At 40.2% G+C, this 20,971-nt stretch overlaps 1 protein-coding gene across 1 annotated transcript in view; it reads right to left on the minus strand.

Moving 5' to 3' along the window:
* The window catches only part of LOC118417087 (kinesin-like protein KIF28P), a 60,425-nt gene that overhangs the window by 35,401 nt on the left and 4,053 nt on the right, over positions 1 to 20,971 (minus strand). The window contains exons 2-16 of the mRNA XM_035822485.1: positions 14,430 to 14,612; positions 13,573 to 13,779; positions 10,448 to 10,483; positions 10,076 to 10,159; positions 9,521 to 9,655; positions 8,300 to 8,463; positions 7,575 to 7,686; positions 6,958 to 7,025; positions 6,253 to 6,389; positions 5,352 to 5,433; positions 4,724 to 4,760; positions 3,440 to 3,530; positions 2,168 to 2,231; positions 1,593 to 1,719; positions 590 to 715 (exon numbers count right to left, since the gene is read on the minus strand). Coding sequence (XP_035678378.1) covers positions 590 to 715; positions 1,593 to 1,719; positions 2,168 to 2,231; positions 3,440 to 3,530; positions 4,724 to 4,760; positions 5,352 to 5,433; positions 6,253 to 6,389; positions 6,958 to 7,025; positions 7,575 to 7,686; positions 8,300 to 8,463; positions 9,521 to 9,655; positions 10,076 to 10,159; positions 10,448 to 10,483; positions 13,573 to 13,779; positions 14,430 to 14,612 — 1,653 coding nt within the window. The remainder of the gene's footprint in view (positions 1 to 589; positions 716 to 1,592; positions 1,720 to 2,167; positions 2,232 to 3,439; positions 3,531 to 4,723; positions 4,761 to 5,351; positions 5,434 to 6,252; positions 6,390 to 6,957; positions 7,026 to 7,574; positions 7,687 to 8,299; positions 8,464 to 9,520; positions 9,656 to 10,075; positions 10,160 to 10,447; positions 10,484 to 13,572; positions 13,780 to 14,429; positions 14,613 to 20,971) is intronic.

The following is a 20,971-nucleotide window of genomic DNA, read 5'->3' on the forward strand; positions in this document are numbered from 1 at the left end:
TTTCATGATTTATTTCTGTTGATGAAGTTACAGAGATCATGCGTTAGGAGTTTTCAGACCTAGAACAGTGTGTTTTGGAACCGAAAGATCTCGGTGGACTAGCCTTGGTGCTGAAAAAGTAGCTCCCCTATATCTACGACCACAACTACCATTTACACCCGTGTTTCTACACTCCTAATGCTAAAATAGGGCAGACATAACAAAGGTCTGTCAGAAGACATAGGTTTTTAGAACATAGGGGTGTCAGAACATAGGCCTGTTCCCAAATCACCTACAGCCTTAAGGAGGGGGTAAGAACCACTCAAACAAAGACAATGTTGCCCAAACACTTGTGAGACAGAGACTGGGGCCAATACTGCTTGCCAGGCATCTACGATTCTTTACTTGAGTCACGTGTCCCTATGTCACGTGCTCAGAGTAATTGAACCATCACTCCTGACGAAGGTCGACAGATGTGCGACAAAAATTCAAGGTGAGCAAATTCTTGTGTGGAATGACAGTTCAAAACTGCAATGTGGATTATACCGACACAGATGAGCTTTCATGCTAATAGAAGACAATGTTGATGTTGAAATGTCCAATAACAAACCTGGCTTTGTGCGAGCTCTTGCTGGAAGAAGTCGTAGCTGTACTGCTTTGTCTCCTCCTGGCCGACTCTGTCTGCTGGGTACCCCACGTACAGGAACAGGCAGTTTGAACCCAGCATCAGCCGGTCCTGCGATGTAACAGAAAGATAGTCCAAAGAGATTGATAACACCAACTTTCTTAAAACCCTTCAACTGCCAAGTATAACAGAAAGATATGCTAGTCCAAAGAAATTGATAACACCAACTTTCTTAAAACCCTTCAACTGCCAAGTATAACGGAAAGATATGTTAGTCCAAAGAAATGGATAACACCAACTTTCTTAAAACCCTTCAACTGCCAAGTATAACAGAAATATATGTTATATGAAAAGATGGGAGTACAACATAAGAGAATGGACTGGGTGAAGTCTAGCCGAAGCAATGAGAATGGCAGAAGACAGGCTCAGATAGAGGAGGATAGTGCAGCAAACAGTCATGGTGCCCCAACAACCCACTAGAAGGTCAAGGGATAGGTGAAGTGACATGTTAGTCTATTTATCTATAAATTGGTTTGGCTTGGCTGTTCAGCACATACAGCCAGGGCTGCCCGAGTAATCTGTGGCTATCACAAAGGGCCAGCCCTGCTGACAGAAGCAGAGACAATACAAATGGAATTTAACAACAACAAGATAATTTAGTTCAAAGAGATTGATAACACCAACTTTCTTAAAAGTCATGACAGAAAAACAAAACTAACCATACAGATACACTATCATCTGCAATGATAATTTGATTATATCAGGTGCAAAATTGAAGCAATGAAAAGGACAATGTTCAGTAATCTCCAGGCAGATTTGCCAGTGGCACAAGATAGTATCAAAGCTGGAGTACAGCTGGCCAAAGGGAGTATATCAGCCTCCGGTAGCCAAACACACTCCGAGGCCGGCTTCCTTCCTCTGGCAGCTTTTGATACTATCTTCTGCTACCGTAGGATCTGCTTGGAGATTAAAAATGTCCAGCACTCACCAGGTGCTGTAAAGGTGTTTTGACCATAATTTGCTGTCCATTGATGACTACCTTAGCATCGGGTGACACTGGTTCGATGGACATCTCTGTACCACTGTTACTCATCACTACATGGCACGCCAAGATCCTGTAGGGACAATAAGTCATGTCAGCTGGATAGCATATAGCACAGTAGGGGTGGCTACCAGTGCAGAAAATTCAGGTTCAGGTACGGTCCAGGTCCAGAGGATCAGGTCCAGGTCCGGACCTGAACCTAATTGTTTGTGAATGGTCCATTTCACTACTATGGAACCTGTTTCTTGGATCTTCACATAAACAACGCTTACTGCCTCTGTTAAGTTTGGCTGTAGAAACTTGAAAACAATGACTATGAACTCTACTTCGCTCTTGCTATCTTCCTTGACAAATAAGCCCCAAACAAGTGAATGCCTGCCGCCATAATACCAGTATAATCTGTTTATTTCCTAATCAGTCTAACATCAGGTCTAGTTTTTTAGGACCAGTCCAACAAGAAAAATTGCCTTCTTAACTCAGATTTGAAATCACTTTAATTTACAAAAAAAGGGAGAAATTACCCAAGTCCTCTGATGAAGATGCTGTTGCCTGTTTCTGACTTTGAATTGCCTAAGTAGTTATTTCCTGTGGAGGAAGTGTGGGTGGAGATAAAGAAACATCTGTTAGACATATTTCATGTAAGATGTTCACCTGTATGGAGCCATCCTCCTAACGCCCGGTCCCTAACGGCATTAGCCTATGGGGCCCTGCTATCTAGATGCCTACCAGCGGTTATTATGATTGTCGCCACAAACCAGCTGTCAACCAATCAGAGAATAGGCTTTTCTTGGGCTTTTTGTTGTCAAAAGCTGTCTCGCAAAGGCCGCTGGGAAGCTATCAGCCAATCATTTTAAGTTTTACATAGCACCATCTTCCTACGCCCGATCCCCAACGGCTGACTGCCCATATAAGGGTAAGCTCATTAAGATGTATAAGCAGGGCGACGAGGAACTGAAAGTAACTGCAGGTAAGCCATGAGATAGCAGGGCCCCAAAGGCTGAGTCAGCTAGCCGTTGGGGACCGTGCGTAGGAGGATGGTATGGAGCAGGAATGCAAGACTACCATAGACTACAAAATTTCATTAATTTTAATACACAATTTTTTTATTGAGTTTTTAAACAAAAGTAGAAACTTGGGGAACCATCCAACATAATGATAATGATAGTACAAATTAAATAACCAAAGGTTAATACACAATTTTTCTTGATATTTGGTGATACAGTAACATCTTAAGAATTCAATCATTCTATTCACCACAAGAAAAGCACAGGAATGCAAGACTAGTTAGACTACCATAGCCTACATAATTCCATCAATATTGATACACAATTTTTCTGGTATTTGGTGATACAGTAAAACATCTTAACAATTCAATATTCTATTCACTACAAGAAAAGTGATGAAGACGTGTGGTAATGTAGGAAAAAGTAAGGAGACAAAAGAAGACCATTTTATATGTTATCAGTGCATGTAGTGAATATTTACAGTACTGCTGTCCAAAGCAAGTGGCTATTTCTGTAGGCTAAACATAAAAACTACATTTGAGATGATAGTTAAATTGTTTGGGGGCACACAGAGACCAAAGATTACCAGGCTTAACACAGAATGCTATTTCTGGAACATAAACATAAAAACTACATTTGAGACGCTAGTTAAATTGTTCCGGGGCACACAGTGCCTGAAGATTACCAGGCTTAACTCGGAAAGCCCCAGCCCTTTAGCTGTAAACAGATCAGCGTAAATCAAGCAGGTTTTATCACGTTGCGGACGTAACCTGTTGCTCATTTATTTACCTGGAGGCAGCGCATGCTTTACGACCCCGCTCAGGTAGGGATCCTCGTTCACATTCTGCAGGTAAGGGTGCTCCTTAGTCAGCATGTCTTCCTGGGGAGATGTAAAACACACACGCACACATTACATACAGCCACCTTATCTTTACAGCACAGCAAACTGTCTTCCAGAGGGTAATGAAAACATAAAAGCAGTTCCGTAGGTCCTATCGCACTCCTGCATCGCGGCAGTAAACCCTGGCTTCCCAGGTGGCATGTAAACGGGGGATTAGTGACGCAAACGTTGCTGGGTCGATCAGAGACAGAAGGCAGAGCCATTTCAAGCTGGATATGGCAGCAGCATCAGGAAACACATTAGGCTACCAGGGTTCTAGCCAGCATCCGTTTTTCCTTCCTTTGATGGAATATTGCTGCTAGGGACGGAAAAAAAAGGTGGGCCCATTCCGTCCCCTGTGAGCTGAAATCCCTGTGGATTTTTTCACCAAAACAGATGCCATTGAACCAAGCTGAGTCTACTGGCAAAATTTATCCCTCAAAATACAGGACATAGCGTTTTAGAGGGTCTACATTTCACAATTTTCCCTGGGGGAGCATGCCCTGAGACCCCCCTAGGCTTGACAGGATTTTCATTCAAAATCCAGGGGAGAATACTGGACGCACACGTTGCTGTGCCGATCAGAGACAGAAGGCAGAGCCATTTCAAGCTGGATATGGCAGCACCCTCAGGCAACACATTAGGCTACGTTAAGACTATACCCAGATCTGTCATTCTTGGTGGTATCATGTAGTTTCCGAAAATAACTTCATCAGGTTGGTAGATCATAGGACATAGGAGTTTTCTTTTACACAACCAGTTTTTCTCACCTGCTGACGTTTTGATGTCTGTCACACATCTTCCTCAGAGCTTCTAACTGGAGTTATGCTTCAGTTCAGAGAAGCAGAACTCCAGTTAGAAGCTCTGAGGAAGATGTCTGACAAACATCGAAACGTCAGAAGGTGAGAAAAATTGGTATCATGTAGTTTTCTTTAATTGTACTGTGTTTGTCTCTATGGGCCATTGGCCTGGTGCAAATGAATAAATGAATAAATTACACAATATGTATATGGTTTTATTATAAAGACAAATTACAGTCAGTGACGCAGATTCAACAAAAATGAACAACACACTGTAAGTCCAGGACTGCCTGAAAAGCAGGTCTAGCTTCGACCTTCTAGCTTCTAGCTTCAACCTGAGTGTACACTCCTGGTTCAACAAATAAAGTGAAAGTAAAGTGAAAGTGACAATACCTGAGATACTTGAGCTTGGGACTGCTCCCATTCTCTCCTGAAGTGACAAAGGAAAAATACATTGTTGAACATCTAATAGGCTTTATCACTTTCTCTTGGAGTCGTACAATGGATAGTTGTTATAGTTGATATAAAATTCAAGAGACAATCAACAAAGGGGTGTAAGTATATTAGAACATGTTGTACTAGCTTTTAGAGTCAAATTGCTTGTTGCAATGTTTAGCGCAAGCCTAGTTTTTCCACAGATGACATTCATTACTCAAATTAATCATGGCAAGTCATGTGTATGGAATGACCAGTGACAGACGTCATTACAGAAATCATTGTATCTGTGAATAGTTTCACCAGGTGACTCTTTTTTTACACAACCATTGCTTTTTCTCACCAATGTTTTGGTGACCGTCTGTCACCTTCTTCAGGGTAATTCTGACTGGTTACATTGTACTGCAGGACAGGAGACCAGTCCTGCAGTCCTGCAGTACATTGTGAACCAGTCGGAATTGTCCTGAAGTAAATGACAAGACGGTCACCGAAAAATTGGTGAGAATAAAAGCAATGGTTGTGTAAAAAAAAGAGTCTCTTTATTCAGATATCATTGTAGATACAATTAATGCATATCAACAGTCACCTTGCTTCTTCCAGCTTCTTCTCCCATGTCATTTGTATATCTGACATCTGTCTGACGTTCTCCTGCAACAATCTCTCCAGTTCTGTGATAAACAAGGTAACTGGAGTTAACACGTGATTCCCAGGATCTTTAACATACTACCTGTACTATGTGACTTTTGCCTTCATTCCAATTGGTGTCCACTTGAAAATTATTTACTGAACGTTATCAATTTCAAGTTGGTAACTATAGTCCTCAGTCCCACTGCTTACCTACCGTGCACAGAGCAAATAGTTCACCAGGCTTTGTTTTGTCTGTATGTGTGTACGTCGATGAAGCTTAGACATCTGATTTAATCAACCGTCAACAAGCAGTTACTCCAGCAACTGGATACCCCCCTCACATTAGGCGATGTTTCAGATAGCCATCCGGCATTTTTTGCCAGTGACACTGACATTCTCCTGCAAGGCTGCAACATTCTCCTGTCACTGATGAAAGACGCCGGATGGCTATCTGAAACGTCTGACCATTTCCAAAATCATATGTAGTTGCTGGAGTAACCAATTTTTGGCTTATAATAATCAGTGGTGTTTTGACCAGTGGAGATAACCAGTCACCGATGATCTTGTGCCCTTGGGAAAGGCACTTTACACAGCTTTCCTAACTTTACTCAGGTGAAAATGAGTACCTAGCTTAGGCTAGGGCCCTCCCTCGGATAGGATGTTAAATGGAGGTCCCATGTTTGGGGAGAGCCACACCCCATGCACGTTAAAGAACCCCCACATGTATGATGGTCCGGTGTGCGATGGTGTAAATTCTTCCGTCTAGAATTGGTGATTCTCTACAAATCACCAGGACTCCAGGAAGAATAGTGACACATCAGTCACTAATGTAGATCTGTATCAAACCAAACCAAACCTACCTTCATCCCTGCCTTTTCCACCTCTGTCTTGACCCTGCAGTTTGGCCATGAGTCGAGCGTTCTCCTCCTTCAGCTCTCGGATCAGTCTGTCTGTGGGGCTCTCGTTTACTACTGCATTGTTTTTTATTTTCTTGGCTCTACAAATGAATAGGGACAATAACACAAATCAAGGGATATTCTTGCTTTTCGTCATATTTTCACATGTATTATAACTGTGACTCCCATGCTAAATTATTGTGTCTAGCCAGAAATATGTAACTTTGGAAGGGTTTAAAAATGAAATGAAAAAAAAAAAACTTTAAAAAAAAGCTGGTCGGTGCGTATTTTGGAAAAAGCCTGGATGTTAAACAAAATCGCATGAAAAGAGGGCGGTTAAACATTGAAGTCTTGAAACTATTTTCTATCAAAAGACATTGCATGGGATTTGTTAAACAAAGAAGAAAAAAACTTTGTTGTAGGTGGGGTTCAAACCCACGCCTGAAAAAGAACTGCGATCTAAATGCAGCTCCTTAGTCGGCTCGGCCATGCTGACTTGGTTGCGTGAAGTGCTTTTCAAAGGGCTTTAACAAGGGCTACATTAGACGATCCATCCAAACCAAATGAACCATTAAACGAACAGCTTCTATCGATTCAAAGCCAGTGCTACGCACCGGCAAAAAAATTGTTTGATAATGACACTTATGGCACCTCATCTGTTGCACTTACCTATCAGCATATCTAAGTGTTGACAGTGTCTCTTCATAGTTGATATCTGCAGGACTAAGAGCAGCAATCTGCAAATTGATCGAAGAAAAAAAACATCACAAAACTGTGAGACACTACCTATAATAGATATAAAGAACAGGCTGTTTTTTCTGTTATCACCTACAACAATTGGTCAAACTGGTGTCACAGATTTTGTAAGCTTTACACATATCTCCCTCCTACACACAGCTCAAGGCTCTTGATCAGTTCTGACAAAAGACTCCACAAAAACCGCGCACGTAAAAGAACCTGCCATACTTGACAAAAAGAGCAGGGGACCTTCCCGGTGTGAGCAGATCAAACCATTCCAGTCAAATGGGGTACGGAATCTCCCGAGCAGCCTCATAGCCCCTGCTTCACCTATGGGTCAGTTAGTTGAGCTTGCTGAAGCTCAATGCTTCTGACTTATGGAGAAGAGATGCTGCCACAGTGATCGTAGTTCAGTGCCTAGAAGTGGTCAATGGCTAGGGCACGTCACTAATGGATTTTCTAATAAAGTCTCAAAGTCTCAATGGCCTTGCACTGAGCAAAGTCTTTTAAAAAAACACAAGCCACAGTAATGTTGAACTTGTACTTACCATGATAGTCTTACTGTTGCCTCCCAGGGCGTTCTGTAGCAGCTTGGTTAATACTGAATTTCTGTATGGCACCATCACCTTCTTCTTCCCACAAGAATTATCTGCTAAGGCACTGAAAAACATCACAGAAAAAAAAGGAAAAATTAAACAAAGAGTCCAAGTACTAATCTTTGACCAGGTGAGATCATGTTAAGTTTACAAATTTCCTTCTACAACATTCCAGAGTAATGGAGTGTTTTTTAAAGGCCTGGATGTAGCTGCTGAAAATTCCCATCTCAGTCACATTTACTGGTAGACTATGCTTAGAGTATAGCATCTATAAAAAAATAACCATAGAACAGCATGGAACAGATGACAACACGACGTGCACGAAAAGATCAAAGAGAAAATCACGGCACATCTGCTTGACAATATCCAATTACCGCAAGGCCCTAACAGGCGGAAATAACGCTGACCTGGACCAATATATCAAAGTACATAGGGGTGATTTCTGAAATTATTACATTAATTATAAAAACAGCTACCGCGAAAAACAACAACAATGTCCATCATCGCGCAGCTGCGTGCAGAGGATGTGCCAAACTACATAGAAATGCGGCAAAGGGAACATACAGAAACAGATGCGAACACTCATCACATTGTACAAATACAAAACTCTGTCACCGGAGGTTATCCTCCAGTCACAGAACAACAAAACATCCATCAAGCGGACAGTCCTGGCTGACCTGATGACGTTGCCCAGAGTGGACAGGCTCTGGTTGATGGCTGACCCCTCCTTCAGTCTGTCCCCCGTGGCCCCGGTGGAGCTGGCCCGCTCGCTGCCTGCCAAGTCTACCAGGTTGATCTCACTGCTTTTGGTGGTGCTCTCCCCACTCGCATTGATGAACACCTGGATATAAAACAGTTTGATGATTGAATCCAACCTCAATAATAATAATAATGATAAGTTTATTTGTTTGCAAGTACATGGTACAAACAAGATAGGGAATATGAATATAACAATGAACTGTGATAAATATTATAATACAAAGGGACTACTGGAATATTAGTGTTGACTATATTTAGATAGGTTGGGTTTGACTTCTTTTTATTAAACAAGTACAGTAACTTTTACTTTATTATCTTTCTAACACTTAGAGAGTTAGATGTCAGGAATATGGTGTATACAAGTCTACTTTGATATCTTTACATTATTTATTATGTAAACCTACAAAAATATTTGAGTGCAACAGTGCACATACAGAAAAAAAGTGTGTGCACAGCTCCAGTATTTTGAGCCCTGCAACACACACCAACTGTTTGTACATCTTGTCTGGGACAAAAAATTTTACAAGCTACATGTGGACAATTCAAACCTTTGCTAATACCTGTCAAGTGGGTAACAGGAAATCTTTCTCATCTTTCTCGTCTTGCATAATGACATGGAGGAAACTTAAAGCTCTTTACATCACTCTAAGCTTTTATCCCTGTTGGCTTAGGGAGCCCTTAATTTTTAAACAAAATTCTGACTTTAAGTAGTGCCAACAAGCAGTTACTAAAGCAACTGGGTATGATTTTGGAAATGGTCAGACGTTTCAAACATTAACATCCATTGTTTTTTGTCAGGGACACTGAATGTCTAACCTTCATCGCTGTGACTTTTAAGTTGATTTATAGAGATGAAGATATTTTAGTGATGTAACGCAAACTTGCTGAGTTCATTTTGCTTTTAAGAAACTGTCTCCCAAATCCCAATACAAGATGATAAGTGTTCCATGAGTTGTGGTCCCACCTAATCTCCAAACAGATCCTATAATGGCATAAGATAGTACCAAACTGGCCAAGGAGTGTAGTCAGCCAAAAGGTGTCCATTTGCCATGTAGCAAAACTCCTAAGACAGTCACTCCTCTGCCAGCTTTTGATACTATCTTATGCTACCGTAGGATCTACTTGGAGATTAGTCCCACCTGTTTGAACCTGATGGTGATGACCATGTGCGAGCGGCTGCTGGTGGCGTTCATGTTGGTGGATGCTGTCGTTCTGTTCTTGGTGCCCTGATCCATCAATCTCTCAATCTCCTTGTAGTTTTGTACCGGAGTTTGCTGCAACAACAGAATGGTGCCATCATGAGAAATAGTCACAATTAGGGATGGATACCGGTACAGAAAATTCAGGTCCAGGTCCAATTCAGGTCCAGAGAATCAGGTTCAGGTTTGGACCTGGACCTGATTCATTATGTAAGAACTTGTGGATGTATGACACTCAAAACAATGGTCCATTTTACAACAAAGAAATCTGTTTTGTGGAGTATTCTACACCCACTGGCATTTTAAAATCCTACAAGGCTAACTTTCTCTGTATACAACTGACTGTAAAACTTGGTAGAAATGACTATAGACCTACAGTACTCTACTTTCCTCTTGTTATTTTCCTGTTATTATGCTTCATATCCAGGAGCTAGAGGCACCAATGTCATTGCCAGGTTGGATTATGACTGACCATGTTCTTAAAACAGGACTTACCTTCAGATTTTCTACATAGAAACCTTGCTTGGGACTTTGCCGTACAGTCAGATTCTTTGAATCCTTTGATAATAGGTCTCTAACCTATGGAAAAAAAATACAACAAGCTTTGTCAGCTGTATATATTTTGATACATGAAATGATACCTTCCTCTATCCTTGAAACAATAGCCAGAAATTTTTGCAAAAGCCTTGAAATCCTCATACTAGTATAGCAATTAGAGCATTCTTAGGACTCCATTTCCATTCAAATACAAAAAAAAGTGAAACAGTAATTTCATTTTTACAGAAAAAATTACTCAACAATCCATCATCCAGTATAAGTTCTGGAAAGGGCAAATATAGATTACAACAAGAAAATGTTTTATCTTACCTTCTCGTTATATATTTCCAGCATGCTAAAGCTTACCTGTAGAAATCAGAATGGTACAGGAAGAATTACATGTAATTCTCACAAATATGATGAACACTTAACAGATGGGCTTAAACTTAAAAGCAGCAAGTCCAAAGTAAAATTCATTTGTGGTTCATGCATTCGAACGGCATTTAAAAGATGAACTGAAGTGATGAAAGGAAAAAAATATTTTGTTCTATTATCATGTGTAAAATGACATTGGTCTCAGAAACATTATGTGGTATACAATAAAGTACAAGTTGAAACAAGTTTTATAACTATGATGTACATAATAAACCAAATTCATGTTCCCTACCATTAATACAGCTACCATTTATACATCTATTGTTAATTTCTAATAAAGTAGATCAGCTGCAGTAAAGCAATAATAGCCACAGCTCTTCCCAAGGGAAACCAACAGGTCTGATATGAAACAAGTTTGTTTGTTTGTTTGTTTGTTTTATTTGGATCTCCATTAGTGATACATGTAGTATATACAAGTGTAACACATCTTATATTAAACTGTGTCAACTTGCGAATGGGAGAATAACATAGTCACTAGGGCTGGGTTATTTTCTTCCACCTGCAAGCGCCAAAACATGTGAATGGCTGATAAAATAATCTGTTAATTTTCTAATCGGTCCAACATCCGGTCCACCTAATTTTTTTTCTACTGGTACGCTGTACCGATACCCAGCCCTAATAGTCACCATAGTGTAAGGTGTCACAGACAATTACTTGCCCAGCAAGCCTGCAGAATTTTGCTATGCAATTCATATCCATATCCATATCCATATCATATTGTTGGGTAAAATGGATGCCCTTGGCCAGCCTCTTCAAACCTGGACTTTATCTGTAGTTGAGAGATAAGCATGTGTGCACCACCAAAATGTGATTGGAATTGAATTGAGTGTTTAATGATCAAGGTTCACAGATAAAAAATTATGTTGGGATCATTTCTGTAATAACATTGTTCTTAAACTAAGTAGAGCGTTTTTGTCCTAGCTAAGATAATGATAGCCTGATTAAATCCCGCTTATAGCAGCCCGTCCAACATCCGACGGCCTCGCGGGGAGGGGCGAGTTACAGCCCCAGAGAGCAGAGTTTGTGATAATTTCACAGTTTTGCCCATGCACAATCTATGCTACATTCCTTGACATGTAATGAGACTTTCATTACAATACAAATGAGCCAGGCTAGGCAGCATGAGCTCTGTGACTTGGACAAAATTGAGGTACTGAGGTAATTGAGGGACTGTGGTACCAGCAGGGACCACAACTTTGGTTTGATTCTAAACCCAACTTGACCCAAACTGACTGTGAGGTAATATAGTCAGTTAAAGATTAAATGGCCAGCTTTGTAGCCAGATCACCTCAATTTCATAGTTTAAGCTTTCTTAATAAGTAATGTTTTTCATCCCAAAACAAACAGAAGTGCTTGACTGTGAAAAGGCATCCATAGTGACAATCAAAAGCTATCAGGTTAGGAACACTTGGTCACCAGGCACCACCCCTGCTATTTCAAACATCGGTGCCCTGTGGGCCTTTGTTTGTCTAGTTGCATGCAAGTGGTGGTCCAAAAATGACAGATCCAATTTTCATTACCTAGACAGTTGCCTGGTTTCCAAACAAATCAAACCTTGTTCGGTAGGGAAGTTTAGACATTCAAGCAGAAGTCATGCATACCAAAAGACTACACCTGTGTGAGTTCATGAACAGGTCACAGCCAGCTACTTTAATTTGTTACTGTTTGCTGCTGAACCGAAAACCTGAGTATGTTTGATCAATTTGGCTCATTGTTACCCCAGAATAACCAGACACAGAATGTCCTCACTATATATATAGTAGGTTGAAGATTGGGCTACACTTTTAAATAATGCTGCCAAATCATCTGATTGTCCTTTCTGAGATGGGTTTCTAAAGGCATGTGGGGCTGATAAAGATGAATTATTGAACAGTTAGGATGAACCTATTCATTGTTCGTTGTCCTAACACAATATTTCCACATCCCTTTTCTTTGTCCTACACAACAGCCTTAGTCCCAAAGGTATTTAACTGACAGAAACTGTATCACTCATAACACATGATTTGCACTCACCCTTTGACAACCTTATTGCTCACGAGCAATCTGATATCAGTGGATATTGGACATATCTTTAGATCATTTTTCATTAGTCTAGCTGAATCTACTGTATAAGCTTAGTTGTTTTTATTCCTTTTCACCCATTAGACCACTTGTGGTGATTTGTGCATTTAGCCTTCGGGCATGAACATGCCATAAAGATTATCATTATTATTATCATAAGATCCATATCCATGTGTGATTTTAAATGACTGCACAAGCACCTTACTAGTAATATTACCACTTCTCATAGTATGACTACTTGGGCGTTTTCTATCAGACTTTGTTCTCCCACCTCACCTTCGCCTTTCTCCACAGAAACCACTTGTCCACAGTGGCCAATATTTGACAGGTCCCTTGAGAGGCTTCTATGTACTCTCCAAGCAGGGGTTCGGCTCTGACTGTTTTTTTAACGTTTTTTTAGTCATTTTTATTGGGCTTTCTATTTGTCATGTTTCTTGAGGTCATGTTTCTTGACTGCCGCGGGCCTCAAGAAACATGAGGAAATGGAAAGCCCGATAAAAACAACTAAAAAAAACTATACCGACAGACAGAACTAGACGAAAGTATGAAGGCGCTCTTGTAATAAAGGTCTTCTGAATTGGTCATTTTACAATTTGTGGAATTATTCATGCATTGTAAAAGCAACACACTGTGATAATAAGGTTGATCATGTAGCGTGGCAACTTAAGTGGGTTTAAATGGCAGTTCACTGTACAAATGTACTTGTGAACTTTCTTATATAGTCCTATCTAGGTGAGGAGTGCTAGATATTTCCTCCTACAAATTCTCTGTTGACAATTTAGAAGTGCAAAACAATTCATCTGCTGCTATGTACTACAAAATTGCATGGATACATCTGCATAACCGCAATAAAATCTAATGAAAACGACCTCAATGGTCAATCAAATGTTGTATAAATTCCATTCCACACAGATAAAGTGTACAGGTCCTGTAAATCACAGGGATTAACGCAATCTTACTTGATATTGCCTCTCTTTGTCCTCGTTCTTTGAGATTGCCATGAACAGCTCATCACAGGTGATGGGCACAATGCCCCTGTTGACTCCATAGCCGACCATTGAGTAGCTCTTTCCTGCTCCAGTTTGGCCGTAAGCGAAAAGGGCAGCGTTGTAGCCTGCCCAGGCATTGTTCAGGACTCCTTGACCAAGGTCATTAAACACTCGTCTCTACAAAAGAGCGTAAGCAAGTCAGTGAGAGCACATGACATTTATGATATATGATCACCAGGTGTTAGATCTTAATAGGTCCTTGCCTTATGGCAGCCCCTCCTCCATTTAACACTGCTTGTGTACTTCTTCTGGAGGCATTTGCCTTGGGTAGTTTATTACACAGATTTGTATCATTCAATCACAGTCTGCAGTCACAATGTTCTACAAGTAGCACCCATATTTTTTAAGTGTCACAACAAAATCATAAATAATAAGTACCATTTGTAATGTTGGAAACAGCACATACGATAACAGAAATTATTTTTACAGGGCTCGAAATACCAGGTTAGTGCAGGTAAAATTGGAGCTGTGCAGGTATTTCTTATGTCTACCTTCACCTAACCTGCACTTGTCCATGTACTAGGTTTTATACATAAATGTCATATGATGCAGGTGTATGTGAATTGTTATTAGCTGCATTGACTGTTACTACCTATTAGGTATAAAAGAAAACATAGCAATGGTTCCTAAACAATGATCCATACTTCCTAAATTCAGAGTGGTGCAGGTAAAATTTGTCAGGTGCAGGTGTGCAGAAAAAAGTACATGTATTTTGAGCCCTGTTTTACATCAATATCTTAAACCAAAGGCTACTGTCCAGATCTCACCTGGTCAGCATAACCACTGTCCATGGCCTGATAGATCCCATTGTCGTCCTCCTTAAAGCCATCATGTGACCAGTAGGACTGGTCGAAGCTGAACATCTTGGTGTTCCCTGTGGCAGGGTCTGTGATGACCGTTTGACTCCCATTCATGGACAGGATGCATTTGGAGTTGGCTGCCTTCTCTCTCTGAAAGCAAACAGACTTTGGTTAGTAGGCTGTTCCTCCTGCTTTAAATAAATATGAACAGTTTGGGTTTGCTGGTGACAGCACATTTTTCAGGAATACAGAAGACAATCCAATTGAAGTATTGTAGTAAAATGATTAATAGGCTACTGAGGAAAACATAACAAAAGTCTACTTAAATTCATTGGTATATCACTAATCAACTAGGGGAATACACATTTTTTTTGCTGTTATGTTATTCTTATTTTTATTTCTTCCTCTGTAGGTAGCCAGTCAGGGCTTAGGTAAGACATTAACTGCAAATATGAGCAAATATTTTGTTCTCACACATAAAACTATAGGGCGAGCCTACTGCATGGTATTGTTGTGTGCAAGTAACGGGTAGCTTGACAAAAGACTACGGGGAAAACATTTTGCATTTTTGCAAAAATGTAGCCTTTCTAGTTAATAACAATAATATCATGGTATTCAAAACACCACTTAAGGAAATATGATTATGAGTCTAATCTATGACAGGAATGTAAAATAAAAGACTTCCTCACAAGCTTTCCTGGTTACCGTAGGAATGAACAGCTGTTTAACCGACAGGTATTCGTTGACTTATCATCTCCATCAATATCACTCCGCAAGCATATCCAAACTTTTCACCTGGCCAAAGTGTTCACCTGGCATATTTAGACCATCCTGACCCACAGTAATAAACAATATAGCTAGACATGAAAGATTCACTACATAGGTGTAGCCACAGGACATTGGGGCCAGGCTAATCTCCAAGCAGATCTTGCGGTGGCATAAGATAGCATCATAAGCTGGGGAAGGAGTTTAGCTGGCAGAGGAGTTTTATTAATCTCCAAGCAGATCTTGCGGTGGCATAAGACAGTATCATAAACTGGGGAAGGACTTTAGCTGTCAGAAGCTTCGCTGTATAATAAAACTCCTCTGCCAGATAAACTCCTTCCCCAGCTTATGATATTATCTTATGCCACCACAAGATCTGCTTGGACAGTTGGAGATTAGGGCCAGGCAGTGTTAAGTTCACAATGCAGAATTACTACTAGTACTGACTGGTACAGCATATATCAATCAATAATAGTCTGGATGTCACTCCAGAACAATGAGGTACTTTCTCCATGTCCTACTTCTGAATCATCCCTACTGAGCACCATTCTAGTTCTCAGCACCGGAAGCACGGATATTTTTTTAGGACAATTCAGAATTGTTCTTAAGGGGTTTCTTGGAAACTGTTTTTACGAAATTTCCTCCATATGGCTTTCTCGGCTTTTCTTTTCCTTGGGTGAGGTCCTAGCAAACCCTGACAATACAACAGGGCTGTACAGATAACAGTCATGGGCTGTCTTGATCTAAGGAAGGTTGATGTTACGATGGCTGCCAGTTTGCATGAAAGGCTCACTCCATTAAGGTCAATCTATGTGGTGTAGCAGTTTGCACACAACCGAGCAGGCCAAAGCCTTTTGATTAAAATGTCTCTGACTCCATGGAGCAAGAATGTCATTGGGGTAAATTAGCAGGCATGATTTTAACATTTATTACGAGACTTTTTATAACGCTGAGACATTAAACATCACAATCGCTGTAAATAATTACATGTGTCTACCACCCATGCACTCTGTCCACAAAGTTTTACAGTTTACCTTGCAAACAAAGTGGGAATACATGAATAAGAAATACTTTGCTTTGACTTCAATGTTATCGTGAATTTACTGGACTTGAGATAAATTGGGTGTAACTGCAAATAAATGTTGCACCCATTATGAACGTCTGGACTTTATAGGGGCAGATCTAAATGCTGCAGACACCAGTACGACCCACACAACCCACGAACTGGCAGGATGTCCGCTGCCAGGTTATGTCCTTGTACCAGGAGTGTTTGGATGGAGGCTGGAGTTACTATGGTGAGGTGTCTTCCCCACAAAAAGAACCTTGCTACACTTAACTCTTGCAAAAGAGATTTATGTTACGTTCCATTCATATGTAATTGGTGGACAACAAGAAGCCATTGTGAGCCTGCCCCCATTCTAACCACCACAAGCCGTTAGCAGAAAAGAAGCTGAAGCCAGATATTTTCTGTAGAAATACAATATTATCATGGAAAAGGTGCCTGGTTTTGGAAACCTATACTAGCAAGTGAAGCTTTGAAGACCATAAAAGGGTCAGTTACTCAGTACCACTTAAGTTCTCACTAGCCTGGACTTTGTCCTACACAAAACAAACTAAATATCAAAATGAAAGGTCCACATGAACGACTGGTTTGCCACCTACAATGAAAGACTGTCAACACAGAAAAAAAAACTGTTACAGAAGGGTTGGACGGTTGTGCTGCCATATGCACAGCTTATAATATCTGTAATGACTGAGCCCCCCTCAATGCCTACATCAGCACATAGGCAGTGTCAGAAATACAATGTACATACATGATATACCATAAATCACCAAAATAAATCATACATCAAATGAATCAAAAGCAAAAGTCTTGGACTATATCCAAAGTAAGTCCACACTCCCTTAAAATGGATACAGTATGTCTATGTGGCCAAGTGGTTTATGAGAGTATAACCTATAGCCATGATAGCAAGGGGGTTTAAAGAGGGACCTCTTTCAACCTCCTTGCCTATAGCTAGTCTGGTTGGTTCTGGAAAAAACACCTCAGACAGTTCATCTACACGGGCCATATCAATTACTCAGTATTAAACTAAGCTAATAGGGTAAGCCATTGATCTATAAGCTACCAAAGTTTGACTTATAACTACAAATGAGTTAACACAAACAATGTGAGAGGGCAAATAATGCCAAAAAATCACAGCTGTTTGCCGCGACTTAACAAGATCTTCAGTGCTTAGCAATGAATAAACAAAACACAAACAAGAGATTTGCTGCAGATAAAGACGCACGTCATTCTGGTAATCTCCTATTGTCTAGTATATCATGAGATTCAATAACGTCGGTAAGGCCTAGGAAAAAAAATGTTGTGTTTCCTGTTTCCCTACCTACCCTAAAAAAACCTGCCGACCCTAGACTTTTTTTGGGGTGGGCAGTGGAGTCACATAGCTTCCAGTTAGAATTTTCATTCAGCCTGCTTCCTATTGAAGTAAAATACTGCTTGTCCCATCTAATGAAGGATAAATGTATCTATCATGCAAGTTTGACATTGAAAGACAAGTGTCATCATGTATTTCAGTTTACTTTGTTTAAGTGTATTGTAATATGTATCAGTAGAGTTTTGGCCAGCCTAAAAAAAAATAAAAGAAAAAAAAAGATAATCCCTACCTACCGACCCTAATTTTTTCAGGACTGAAACAGGAAACACAACATTTTTTTTCCTAGGCCTAATCTTTTAGGAGATCCATCATTCACCGAAAGTCAATAACCATGGTGTAGTTACCAATGGAGCTTGTTCACAAATCAAAGAAAACATATGACACACCAACTTCCATGCTTTGGTTCCTCTTATTCACAAATGTTTGATAAAGTTTTCTGTCATCTCTAAGGCTCACTTTCAGTCTTTCTCTTATGTTGAAATTTCAGGAATGTGTTAAGTGCCATCTATTCAGACTAAAACTATTCAGACACTGGTTTGATAGGGCTACTTTAGATGCCAGAGGTATTCAACATGTCATATAACTTGTAATTGTGTTACCTGGATACAAGTACATGACATGTATGAAAGGAATCTACACATGAAAAAGTAAATATAATACAGTATGCATGGCAACAACTTCAACAAAGTTCCCATCAACATAGTAACTGGTACTTCAGTCTGTCTTCACTTTCCTACTTCACTGACAGTACATAATAAAAGGGTAGGCACTGCTGCAAGTATGTTACTCAGGATCAAGAAGCTTGACAAACCTTTCAAATGCAAATAACTGGGGCACAGGGACTGTCATCTCCAAGCAGATCCAATGGCATAAGATAGTACCAAACTAGCCAAAGAGTGTAGTCAGCCAAAAGGTGTCCATTTGCCCTGTGGCGAAACACACTCCTATTCCTAAGCCGACTTCACTCTTATGTTACCGTAGGATCTGCTTGGAGATTACAGGGACTGATGCAAATACAAATAGTGCCGAAAAAATATTAGAAAAAAAAACACTTTTAAAAAACCTGAATACAAAATGTCTTCAAATGCCTGATTTTTTAAACATTTTAAAACTGACTTGGCTGGCATGCCATTGAAATTAGGTCACTGAATTGTGACAGTATATCACAGCATGTGAATAATTTAGTAACTTCACACCTAATAGATCCTGACCATTATGAATGTAAGATGGTTCCCTAGAGACCCTGTGAAGAATCTGGATTAGGATATTCGCCATGGAGATACAGGTGTTGGGAAGATGGCATCCATACTTAGGTTATCGATATCACCTTATCTGGAGCTACATCGCTACTCCTGGTGGTTGTCCTTGACTACCAGGCTTTCAAATCTATTCTTTATAATTCACTATGCCAAAAACTGTCATCATGGTTTTGGAAACGGTTGAAACTATGTCCAGTTACTTGAGTAACTGCTTTCTAGCTTATCTTATTACCTGGATATCTAACCTTCATCGATCTAGTCTTCATAATTGTTTCAAAATATTCAGATCATTAACATCTAAACTGGGGAGGACTTACAACCTGACAACAAACTCAAGAGAACAGGAAAAGACGTATTTTTAAGTTGGTTAATGGATATATGCAAGCGTCAAATTTCACAATTTCTATATATTTTACCATCAGTCTACAATCAGACATGAAACATACCAAAGTTAAGCTGGTTCAACTATAAGTTAATATTTTACTTCTATAATTGTACCCACCAGCATAGGATAAAATTGACTGTTAACTGTTCATCTCCTGCGGTACACACGGGATTTGTAGTGAGGGTGATGTAGCCTGTACAGCAGTATGCAATATCTGGGAGAAATCAGTAGGATGGAGGAACAAACACAGAAGGAAGGCAGCCAACAAATTTGGCAATTGCATTCCACAGTACCTGTGCAATTAATTGAAGATAACGGACAATATTTAGTCTCAATGTAAGAATAAATTGAGCCCTTTTATGACCCCACACTGCATATTTGCAGGAAGCCTTCGTTAATGCAGAATTCTGCACAGAACTAATGCTGATGTGCTACCCTTTTCACAAGTTGGTCAACTTTCACCTAAGGTTCTTGGTGGACCAGAAAGTCATTTCAAAACAGTGCCCTTACAGATTGTTATGTGTGTTGAGTACAACTTCTGTAAGCTGCCCTGGGCAAACTCTTACATAAAAGCAGATCCGGAATCAATGTCCCATGGTGAAGAGCAGCCAGGTCAATAGGCACCTGACTGTTGCACTAAGTTCAATGTTTATGTTTTTTGTTTAATTTCAACAGTTTGATAAAACTTTGTACTCTGCATTGTTAACATTTCCATGGTTATGCAATGCTATCCGTGTCAAATCCTTGACCCTTCCCACCCAGGAGGGTATATCTACAGTACTGGGAAGGGTACAGAGTTTGGTGGTTAACTGTTGGGGTTTGAGACGGCCAAGTAGACCATGGCCACTGGGTAATAGTATATCTACAGGTCCTCTGAAGTCTGGTAACCAGGAAGTCTAGTCACATGCCTCTAAAATGAAAGGGTTTGTTGTTTTCTAGTGAGACAGTGGTCTAAATATCCCTCAAGGATGTTGACAGTCATTTAAAGTAGCTGGCAGAACTTACTCTCCAAGCAGAGGTCACAATTTTCTAATCTCCAAGCAGATCCTACGATGGCATAAGATAGTACTAAACTGGCCAAGGAGTGTAGTAAGCTAAGAGGTGTCCATTTGCCATGTAGAATCTGCCCCCAGTCAGTAGCTAAACACACTCCTAGACCGGCTTCACTCCTCTACTACAGGGCTCGAAATACTGGGGTTTTGTGCACCCAAAATTGGAGCTGTGCACCCAATTTTTTTCTGTGGGTTCATACGCTTATGTATGTTAAGATGTCAGTATACTCAGTAAACACCATATTCTTGACATCTATGTGGTAGAATTTACTAGAAAGATAATAAAATGACTGTCATAGTACTTCTGATTTCTGAAGAGCTCTGCAATTAAGAGGTTTGCAATTAGGTTATTCTAATATTCTACTTTATTTCATGTGGTGCACCCAAAAATATTTTGGTGCACCAGTGCACCTATTCCCAAAAAGGAATTTCGAGCCCTGTACTAGCTTTTGATTCTATCTTATGCTACCGTAGGATCTGCTTGGAGATAAACAATTTTCACCACCAACCTCTGATTGTAGAGTAAAAGAAGTGTAGATGTTAGCAGCAGACAGGTAAGTCACACCATGTGAAAGGCTCCCGGAAATGAAACCACATCAGTGTCTTCGGG

Source organism: Branchiostoma floridae, chromosome 1, assembly GCF_000003815.2.
Source record: "Branchiostoma floridae strain S238N-H82 chromosome 1, Bfl_VNyyK, whole genome shotgun sequence".
NCBI classification, from domain to species: Eukaryota; Metazoa; Chordata; class Leptocardii; order Amphioxiformes; family Branchiostomatidae; genus Branchiostoma; species Branchiostoma floridae.